General features: G+C 53.0%; 1 protein-coding gene across 1 annotated transcript; it reads right to left on the minus strand.

Moving 5' to 3' along the window:
• Window positions 1-3,960: 3,960 nt before the first annotated feature.
• On the minus strand, window positions 3,961-4,881 carry LOC136996077 (olfactory receptor 14C36-like; the record flags this gene model as incomplete). Its single annotated transcript, XM_067317073.1, has 1 exon — window positions 3,961-4,881. A coding segment is annotated over exon 1 (921 nt), but the record flags the coding sequence as incomplete, so codon positions are not given.
• Between the last annotated feature and the right edge of the window lie 6,325 nt (window positions 4,882-11,206).

Raw genomic sequence — 11,206 nt, forward strand, 5'->3', positions numbered from 1 at the left:
ATGCCTGAGGCAGTGCCTCCCAGGCTGCCCTTATAGTCAACAAGGAAGAAGGAGGTGGTGTTCACCACCTTCTTCTGAATGGTCACATAAAGCACAAATGAATCCTGTCCCAGAGACATTTGCTCTGTGCTTGAAATGGGGCCTGAGGTCATAGACTTTTGGGAAGTTCAGGTTCAAGGGACCACAGGAGGCCTGTAGTGCAACCTGTTGCTCACAGTAGGGTCAGAAACCAAAAAATGTCCCTGCCAAAGGATTTCTGGGGTGATAGAGCAGGAGAAGACAGCAGAGGGTTCACAGGGTGGTATAAGTCCCATGGACAAAAGGCTTTCCTTTTTCACCTTCTCCAGAGAATTAAAGCCTCAGCTCTCCAGAGGGAACAAGCTGGGACACTAACTTGGCCACTAACATGGAGGCAGAGGAGCTCCTGAGTCCCTTACAGACAGAGGCTGGTCCAAAGAACACCACCCCAATGGCACCAGACCCCCAGGCATGCCTGCCTTCTTGCTGGGAACTGCAGGCTGGAGGTGTGCGGGGAACAGAGTGGGGTCTGCAGCCTGCAGGCCTGGCCACCCAGCAGGTGTGGTGGGACCCTGCTCCCCTACATGAGACTGGACTCTCCTGCATTTCCCCAGGGTGAAGCCTGCATCCCCTCCACCTGGGAGTACAGCCCAACAGGGAGGGCCAACATGGGAAACACGATCTCTGTTCCAGGGGATGAAGAGAGAGGGGAGGGCAGAGGGGGATCTGCTCATGCCCTGCCCAGTGATTCCCTCCCTGCAGCCAGAACAGCCCTGCTGATGCCCTGTAACCCATGAGCCCAGGAGATGGGACTCCAACCTCCTCTGGCTCCAAACATTTCTCAGCCCTTCAGACCCAGGACGCAAAGCACTGGTCTGGGGACACCTCAGCAGTCGAAGGGCCTGAATGCCTGGTGTGTTCCTGAAAACTCTTCTGCAGTCTCCCTGCACTGGTTTGGCTCCTGTTGCCCATGGAACAGAGACTCCTTTGGAGGATGAACTCACTCACTGTGTGACTCTGAGGACAGGCTTGACCAGGGAGTACAAATGCCAGCAAGTCCTCAGCCCCACAACAGTGATCTGCAGGACCACAATGTTCTCTGAGCTGGGCTAACTTTACAGTTAGATCAGGTTGGTAGGTGGTTTCTCCAGGCGTGTTTTTAAAGGTCTCCTGGCCCCTGCCACAGTGCTGCTTAAATATCATGGTTATTTATTTTTTTCCTTAAACTCCTTCGAAATTTGCTTTGCTGCATCTTCTCCTTGTTGTCTCTTGCCCTTTCCTCCCCTTGGCCCCCAGCCAGACCATCCCATCTACGTTGACCAAGCGCAATCACAACCTTGCCTTCAAGCACAGCCTAGCTGGGATCTCCTGGGACCATGCAGGCAGGCCGTGGTGGCCAGCTCCAACTGGAACTATGTGCTGCAGGTCCCTACGTGGTCTCAGAGGAGACATAACATGGAGACATAGCATGACCCAGGGCAGAGTGTGTGGGCTGACACCGGGGCAGAGCTGGGACCCACAACTGTGAGAAGAGAAGACCTCTGGCAGCTCCTCTCCATACCTGGGCAGGGAGTGACACACTCGGTGGTGCTCCTGAGAGAGGATGGTGAGACAAGAGCAGGGGCACTGTGAGCTGCAGTGCTTGGCACCAACCATCTGTGCTGGGTCTGCGAGTCCTGGCCAGTGGTGCTGGTGACTGCAGCCCCTAAGAGACCTCCAACTCTGCTAGCAGCAGTGAGTCCCCTCCACGACTGTCGGGAGCTTCCCAGAGTGTTGCGGCTCCCATCTGCGCCTCATCCTTGCACTGGCCCAGCTCTGCTGCCCTGCATGCGGCCCCACGGCCCCACTGTGCAGGCACGGCACAGCACAGTGTGGGTTCAGGGGTGGGGAAACATCCCCCCAGCATGGTCCCCATGACAGCCCTCAGTGCCCCGTCTCCCATGGCCCTCCAGCCTGGCATCTTCCCACCACTCCCCAGCCCCTGCCCAGCCCTGATTCTGTCCTCGCGGGGTGAGCAGAAGGCCATGTGCTGGGGTCTGCTGGGGTCTGGGCCCAGGGAGAGAGGCCAGGCAGGGCTGGCCATTCCCCCCATACAGGTGCTGAGCCCAGCAGGCAGAGATAGCTGGTCACATTCCAAGATCACCCCTCACCAGCACCATGGGGAATGGCCAGTGCTGGAAATGGCTGCTATGAGGGGCTGGGCCTGGGAGGAGTTTCCTGGGGCAGTTTCTCCTCTCTATCCATGCAACAAGCTGGGCTGGATCTTTGTTCTGACAGACCCTGCCTGAGGCCCCCCATGAGAGGAGGATGGTCTACAGGCCCAGTAGATGGCCCCAGGGTTTCCTCTGCCTGCTCCCTGCCAGCCCTGCAGAGGACCCAGGAGAAGGCTTGTCCTCCCAGGGCTCACAGCTGCATGCTTATTTCTCCAGCTGGGCATGGAGCCTTGTCTGGGGGTGACTTTTGGGGTGAGGACCAACACACAGGGTGGGGGAGATTGTCTGAAGGAGATGTGCTGGGGACAGGGCCTGAGGGACAGCAGCAAACTCATATGACTCCCAGGATCTTCTTCCTTCAATGCAGGATCCCACAAGGGCTCCCAGGCTTACTTTTGGTGGCACCCTTCAGGAGGGAGGATGACACTATGAGGTCGGAGCGTGGGGAGCATTAATCCTTCTTTGGACACTTCCCAGGCCATGTGGAGGGCCAGCAGAGCAAGGACTTCTGGCTCTGCACTGGGACATCACATCAGTGTGCCCACACTCGGAACATTGTCTTGGATTAAAAGTTGGCATTTTTCTCTCCAAGACACTTGCAAGCCCAGTTCCACTTCCTTCTCATCTCTCCCAATCCCTCCTCTGATCTCGCTGGCCATTCCCACACCCCCTCCCCTGTTCCCTGCAGAGCTGGTGGTGTTGCTCTGCAGAGTGAGCAGGCTCTGGGGCCACAGGGCCACAGGGTCACTCTGCACTAGCCGTGTTGGTCAGGGTGGGAAGCAGACCCAACCAAATGGGAATCAGGGCCTCTAATCCCTCCAGGGACTGTGGATGTGTCAGGTGCTTGGAGGGACTATGGAGCATTTCCAAGGATACTAGTTGTCTCCAGGTGAGCCTCTACATCTTGCCCCTGGTGTCACATTGACAACATGAATCACTCTCCAGTCTCCCTTCCCCATGACACATGGGTCCGCACTGCCTCTGCTGGGATGGCAGAGTCCTGCTTTGCCCATAGATACTTGGGTTTAGTGTTTTACCTTTAGGGAACTCCACCTTGGAGGACCTCTCCCTTTGTGAGGCTCCACTCACTGCTCACCCCAGGCACACACTGTCCCGGGAGATTCCCGGAGATCTCCTGGCACCTCCAGATTCCCCTCCAGAAGGACAGGCATCTGACATTGTGCTTTAACATGTGGGATGGCCCTGGGTGTGTACATCATCATTCACAATTCATTATCTCTGCTGCTACTGGACAGTGATGGGCAAATCCTAAATCCAGCCCTTGGTCTCTAAGAGATCATTACGTGATTATGAGCTTTTTGCTTCTAAACCCATGGACAACTCTGCCCAGCAGGTCCTTTTGACATGCAATTCCTTGGGCCTATTCCTGACACCAGCTTTGGAAGAAAAGCCCAGCCTTCAGCCACTGCACTGGGTAGAAGCTACTTTATTACAAAGATACTGTGCGGTAGTCAGCTCTGATGCAGCGTTAGACACAATTTTATGAGTACCAGGTGAGACAGAGCAGCCCCAGTAAAAGTGGAATGAATCCAAGCATTTGTGCAGCAACATGATAACAAATATTAATAACAACAGTAATAACAGTAATAATAGTAATAATAGTAATAATAGTGACAATAAAAACAAAGAGAACAAACAAAGCTCAGGGCTGGTTGGCATACACTGGAAATCACTTGTGGAGAGCAAAGGCAGTGTTACCACTGCTGAAAAATGTCCATTGAATCACTTTCCTCAGGGCATCTTTGAGCTCCTTGTTCCTCATGCTGTAGATGAGGGGGTTCACTGTCGGGGGCACCACCGCGTAAAGAACAGCTACCACCAGATCCAGAGCTGGGGAGGAGAGGGAGGGTGGCTTCAGGTAGGCAAACCCTGCAGTGCTAACAAACAGGGAGACCACAGCCAGGTGAGGGAGGCACATGGAAAAGGCTTTGTGTCGTCCCTGCTCAGAGGGGATCCTCAGCACAGCAGTGAAGATCTGCACGTAGGACAGCACAATGAAAATGAAACACCCAGAGACTAAACAGGCAGTAACCACAGTAACCCCAACTTCCCTGAGGTAGGAGTCTGAGCAGGAGAGCTTGAGGATCTTGGGAACTTCACAGAAGAACTGGTCCACAGCATTACCTTCACAGAGTAGTATGGAAAATGTATTAGGAGTGTGCACGAGACCATTGAGAAGACCACTGCCCCAGGCAGCTGCTGCCATTTTGACACAGGCTCTGCTGCCCATGACGGTACCATAGTGCAGGGGTCTGCAGATGGCAACAAAGCGGTCATAGGCCATGACTGTGAGAAGATAATACTCTCCTCCAAAGAAGAAGAAAGCCAGGAAGACCTGGGCAGCACATCCTGAGTAGGAAATGGCCCTGGTGTCCCACAGGGAATTGGCCATGGATTTGGAGACAGTGGTGGAGATGTTGGCAAGGTCAAGGACGGAGAGGTTGAGGAGGAAGAAGTACATGGGGGTGTGGAGGTGGTGGTCGCAGGCTACGACTGTGATGATGAGGCCGTTGCCCAGGAGGGCAGCCAGGTAGATGCCCAGGAAGAGCGAGAAGTACAAGAGCTGCAGCTCCCGTGTGTCTGCAAATGCCAGGAGGAGGAACTCGTTGAGGGAGCTTCTGTTGGACATTTTGCTATCTCTGGGCATCGGGGACTGTCCAAAGAAGAAAAGACATTGAGAAGTTAGGAGAGTCTTTTCAGGCAAAAAAAACCCAAATCTTCCAGTTCTCATGCAACCCCCCACACTGCCTCTCTATTTACTGAGAGTATCTTTGTGCAGCTCCCTTGCTTGAGCTCCAGTTTATGCTCACTGAGTGTGCTGTGAGGGGCAGGGAGTTCTACCTATGGGCTCCAGAGGACTCTGTTCTGCTGTACAGTAGTGGGAATGGGGCAAAAGGGGTGCGTTGACTAGCTCTGACATTCACAATTTCTGTCAGGTGAAATCCACCCATCATGTAGAAAGGCTTTTCAGCATCTTCACTCCGATTTGTAAAGAATGAGGGTTGAGGAACAGAGTTTTAGGGATTTTTTAATATTGTTTATTTTCTTGTAGATGTCCTTGTCACCCCTGAGGAGTGTTCCTTGAGAGTAGAAATCCTTGGCAGGAAAAATGGATTCCCTGTCCCTTGCTGCAGAGTGAGGACAGCTACTTTGTCTGTTAGTCTTGTTCCCAGCTGTCCTGTGCTTGCAACTCTTTGAGCTGGAGGATGATCACACTCAGATGTAGCCTTAAAGAGAAACCAGCCCCTGCTGAGAGCAGACGAGTCGAGTTTCAAAGTGCAGCTCTCCAACCTTCTCTGCCTTTCTCAGGGCACCAGAGGCAGGTCTCCACACTCCCTTTCTAGACAAGGACACACAGGGCTCTTTTCAGATGCCCATTTACAGCCTCCCAACACCACTTCCATACTCTCAGCATCTCTGCACCTTCTTCATTTGTCTCTCAGATATCACAGACATGCTATGAGACAACTGTGCCTTTCTAGAGGGCAGGTTGCAGCCCAGCAGGACGCAACAGGGAAATGGTCAAAGGACTGTTAGGACTAAACATAGTGTCTCCTTAAGGGAGAGTCAGCTCACTTCCAAACCCCAGAACTCCACAGATCAGAAGGGGGCTGGGGCAACCTCATTCCCATGAAGACCCCTCTGTCATGCAGCTTGCAGCATCGGTGTCTGAACCCCACCCCAGGGAGCCTGAGATCAAGAAGAGGAGCAGCGTGGACAGGAAGAGAAACAAGGAGCAACCCCATGATCCTGCTGCCAAGAGGGGCAACAGAAAAGAGACACAGATGGGAACTCAGGAAAGCCTTACCCAGCTGGGCATGCCACCTCGCAGACAGCGACATTGCAGGGCAGTCGCTCTCAGTCCCTTTGTCAGACAGCATGAAACGGGCCCGTGGCAAGAGAAAGGCCCCTCTCCTCTGCTGGAGGTCTGGCTGCAGAGGAGAGGGCTCATGCCCTAGACTCCATAACTTTCAGGGCAGAGGCTCTGCTGGATGGGAGAGGAGACACAGGGGGCTTGCTCAGAGGAAGATGTTGGCATCAAAAGTACTGACCATGACTTGCCTAAATCCATTCTCCCATGATGTTTCTGTTCGCAGTTCCCTCTCATTCCCTGCCCATCCCTGCTGCCTGGAACTGTCCCTGCTGGCAGCTCTTTCTTTGTCCAAACATCTTTTCCTGGTCAGTGCTCCCAGAATCCTTCTCACCCTCTGTGTGCTCAGTTCTACCCTGAGGGAACCTCCCAGGACAGGGCACTTGCCAGGGGCATCTCTGGGCATGCAAGTCCTAAGGAGCAGGTCACATAAACTCCTATGAGGCCAAAAAGGTGATGCTAATGCTGTCTGTAGGCTAAGGTGAGGATAAAGTGGCTTGATGAGGGTTCTCTCAGACTTATTAGTCTTTGAGAGTGAAGGTTTAGGAGTCCCACTTCCTTGCCAAAACAGAAAAGTATTACTTTTTTTTCTCCCTGCCAAAATTAGGGAGAAAACTGAAAGCACAGACACCCAAAGTAAAGCTCCTTCCCTTTGAAGTAGCCCTTCTCTTGATATTCCTCATGGAAAGACTCCTCAGACATCTCCTGTGCATGAGCTAGAGCTGTGAGCAGCCCTGATCCATGCAGCACCCTCTCAATGGGAGAATGAACCTGCCCTGCTGGGGGTCGCTCCTCTCACCCTGAGCTTTGTCCTACAGCGCCGTAGGGAGTTCCCCATGCAGGCTGAGTGCTGAACCTCATGGGTGGCAGAGTCACTGCTCTGAACTTCTCTGAATTGCAGCCCTGCGCAGACCTGAGTGCACACCCAGGCTTCACCCCCATGCAGCTGCCCCTGGGAGAAGGTAGCAGCAGGCCCTGTCCCTGTGATGGTGTGATAGAGCAGGGAATCCCTGCTCTAAAGCATCTCTTCCTCCTATGCACTAGAAGAACAGGGAGAGCAATTCTTAAAAAGCCTATCAGTCATGGGATGGGCTGGGCTCAGAAGTCCCCTCCAGGCATCTTTGTAGCATTACCCTGCAGCCAGAGACTTACTGTGTCAAGGGCTGTGAAGACTTCTCCCGCAATGAGCTCTCCTCTGGCCTCCCACTCCACACTGCCTTTCACTTCTCTCTATCTTGTCTCATCTCATGTCAGCAGCAGCAGGCAGTGCCCAGAGCCCTGCTGCTCTTTGCAGAGGAGCTGCTCCTGCACATAGTCTGTGGGCAGTGCTGCCAGGCGGTTGCCATGAGCTCCCTCTGCCCCAGGAGCCTGGACCCTCTCAGGAGCAGGGGCCCAGCTGAAGGCATGACTTTCTCTGTCCCTTCTGCTCCCTCCTCCTGGGAAATGTCCCCTGAAGTAGACTGACATAATCACCTATTGTCCTTTTCTAGAGAGTGCAGAGAGACTGATTCCAACATTGCAGTTTATTTCATCAGAGGATGGCTATCTATCAAAGGTGGAAATGTGCCACTCTGGAAGCCCCGATTCCCCTCTCTTGACTAGGTAGGACACCTAGGCAGGGACAAGAAGGGAGCTTATGGACACATGGTTCAGGTGTTGATTCAGATGAGTCAATCTGGGCATCTCATGCCTATTTAGAAGCCCCTGGCATGCAGTGGGATTCAGATCCCTTCCATGAACTCCACAAACACACAGGAGGCGGGATTCTCCTTCCCAAAACTGAAGTGAGCACAACATAGAGGTCTGCCTGTGAGCTCCTTTCCTGAGCTCCCATTGTAATCACTGGAGATGGAGGGTGTGAGTCAGTTGCTCACACACAAACACCTGGTGACAGTTGAATCACAGAATCACAGAATCACAGAATCACTGAGGTTGGAAGGGACCTCTGGAGATCATCTAGTCCAACCCCCCTGCTCAAGCAGAGACAGAGAAGAGACAGAGGTGGTCCAAGGCATGTGCCAGTGTCTGCTTGCTCTGATGGAGTGACTGTGAGACCTGCATCCTCCTAGAGCATGACATGGGGGCCAGGTGGGGAATTTCCTTGGCCGTCTGAAAAGACACTAGATGCCCACTACAACTAGACGAAGCCCCTCACTCACTACGAAGCTGAGACAGCTGAAGATCCCGATGTTACAAACAGCTATAGCAATTCAGTGCAGACACTTGATTCAGTGACATAGAAATAGGCTGGCAGGACCATTTCAGGTGCCTGGGGTGTCCAGCACAACCACGTCTCTAGCAGATACAGCATGGGACCTACAAGAAAACCATGCCCCTTTGGAGTGGTTGCTGGGTAGATGCCCCAGGACATCTTGGGTTTCCTGCATGTGCCCAGACAAATGACAAACTGCCTTTAGGGAAAGTCCACCCCATCTACATCCATGTGTGCTGCATAAATGGGAGGCACATCACACCAAGGTCTCTGCTCTAGTCCCTGCATTCTCAAACCCTTCTCACTCTTCTCCTCCCGAACCTCTTCTCATCCTACCAGATGATATGAACAGGGACCAGGCTAATGATGACCTCAGGGTGGCTGGATCACAGGCTGCCCAGGCCCAGGGACTTCTTCACTGGCACCTTGTCCTGCCTGGAGATTGGTTCAAGAAGTCTGTCACAGGCCCAATGGTGCTGCTGAGTTAACTCCGGCAGCCAATCCCTCTCCTGCCATTCCTGCTCAGCCCTGCTCTGTTTCTCCTTGGCCTTGGGCACTGCATGCTTTGCTCTCTTAGTGGGAAACTCCCTTCACCATTACACGGCCACCTGCTATCCATGACAGACTGTCACCACTTGCAATCAAGGCCTTTGCAAACATAAGGTCCTTGGTAACAGGTTTTCCTGTGACAAATCTTTGGTTGATGCTACAGCTGAGGTGCTGAATCAAAAATGTATGCAAACATATGCAGCCTGGAGTGCAAGCAGGAGCAAATGAAGATGCACAAGTTGTCACAGGAGTGCCACATGGTTGAAATAACTGAGATGTGCTGGGATCACTCACATGATGGAGTCCTTCAATGGCACAGTGCAAGTTCTTCAGGAGAGACCACCAGGCAAGATGAGGAGGGGCATGCCCTATGTGTGAAGGGGTAGCTTGCATGTATGGAGCTCTTCCATGGCATGGACCAAGGGAGGCAGCTCTGAAGGGCAGAGGAGCTCAGGAAAGCCAGCAGGCCTTTAAGGACAGCACCCGTCAAGCACAAGAATGCTCCATAATGAACAGTTTGTAAAATTAGTAGACATCTCTGGAGCCCAGCTGGGCTAAACAGGGAACTCCCATGTGAGCTCCGGGGCAATCAGGCAGCATACGGAAAGGGGAAGAAGGCCGAGGCTGCAAAGGAGGAATTTAGAAAATTGTCCAGCAAAGTTGGGATGGTGTTAAGGAAGCCAAAGCTCCCCTGGGACAGAGACACTTGCAGGGGATGTGAAGGACAGGAAGAAGAGCTGCTACTGCTTCAGCGGCAGTAAAAGAATAAACAAGGAAATGTGGGATCACTGCTGAATGGGGCAGGGATTCTAGCAAAAGTGGATGTAGAAAGGTCTGGGGAAGTCAAGTCCTTCCTGGCTTCAGTCTTCACCCACAAGGTCTCCTCAGCTGTTGTGCCTAGAGTCAGGACTCCTGAGGAGAAAACTAACCCGCAGTGCCTAAGTCTCTAGAATTCAACCCATAGAAGTCTATGGGATTGGATGGCTGGCATCCAAGGACATGCAGAGAGCTGGCTGCTGTGACAGCAAGGCTGCTCTGTGTCATCTTTGAAAGGTTGTGGATATCAGGGGAGGTCCCAATGAGCAGAGGAAGGAATATGCTGTGCCCATCTTCAAAAAAGGCCACAAGGACAAACCAGGGAGCTGCAGGCCATTCAGCCTCACGTTGGTGAGCAGTGTGTCATGGAGTGAATCCTCTCTGATCACCTTTCTGGGAATATGAAGAAGGTGCCTGGGAACAGTCAGCATGGAGTTACTGAAGGTAAATCATTCCTGACCCAACTGATTGCCTTCTGTGATATAAGGCCTGCACTTGTGGAGGACAGGAGAGTAGTGGATGTCCAGCAGACATCCAGATGGACAAAAAGCTGGTTGGATGATGGAGCTCAGAGGATTTTCATTAATGGGTCATGCTTTACTGAGAAGCCAGGTAAAGGTGGGGTATGCAGGGGTCTACCCCACATCCTGTCCTCTTTGAAAGGCTCCTCAGAAGGGCAGAAGAACACATGCATCAGGACAGGCGGAGACCTGACCAGCAGAGGAGTGACCCCAAGGAGAAGGCCCTGGATGTTACAAGGGATGCCATATGAGCCAGTGATGCGTGCTCACCACAAATGAGGCCAGCTGCATACAGGACTGCACTAGCAAGAGCATGGTCACCAGGCAAGGGCAGTTCTTATCCCTTCCACTCAGCACTCGTGTGGCCACATGTCTGCAACAGTGTGTCCCAGTGTGGTACAGGCAGTGCTGGAGAAACAGGGAACAACTGGAGAGGGTGCAGAGGAGGTCTGCCAAGATGGCATTGGGGGCCTGAAGCACATGGCCTGTATGGAGAGCCTGAGGGACCTGGGATGCTTTAGCCTGCTGAAGTGGAGGCTAAGGCCAATACAGTAGTCACCTGTGACTGCCTGTGACAGGGTGGTTTCAGAGATGATGGAGGTTTTCTTGGTAGTAGGAAGCAGCATGAGAAGGGGAAAGAGCCACAAAGTGCATCTTGAGAGGTTCAGAGTGGACTTCATGTAACAAGAATGTCACTCATAGGGTAGTGCTGTGGTGCAACAGGACACCCAGAGGGACTCCGTGATCAGCCCCTTGCCTTTTGTTTCAAGGAACAGCAACAGGACAGAGGGATGTCAGTAAAGGTAGGGAGACCCTTCAGGGAGAGCAAGGTGGGGAAGCAGGTTGGGTGTCTGCAGGCTGCAGGGAAACAGGTGCAGGGTTGGGACAGCATAGGACAGCCTGTGGTGGAGATGACAGAGGAAAATGCCAAGGCTGAAAGTCTCCAACAAAACCGAGGTCTTTGTCCCATTTGCTATGGCTGGTG

The sequence above is a fragment of the Apteryx mantelli genome, unplaced genomic scaffold (assembly GCF_036417845.1).
Source record: "Apteryx mantelli isolate bAptMan1 unplaced genomic scaffold, bAptMan1.hap1 HAP1_SCAFFOLD_20, whole genome shotgun sequence".
Taxonomy (NCBI): domain Eukaryota; kingdom Metazoa; phylum Chordata; class Aves; order Apterygiformes; family Apterygidae; genus Apteryx; species Apteryx mantelli.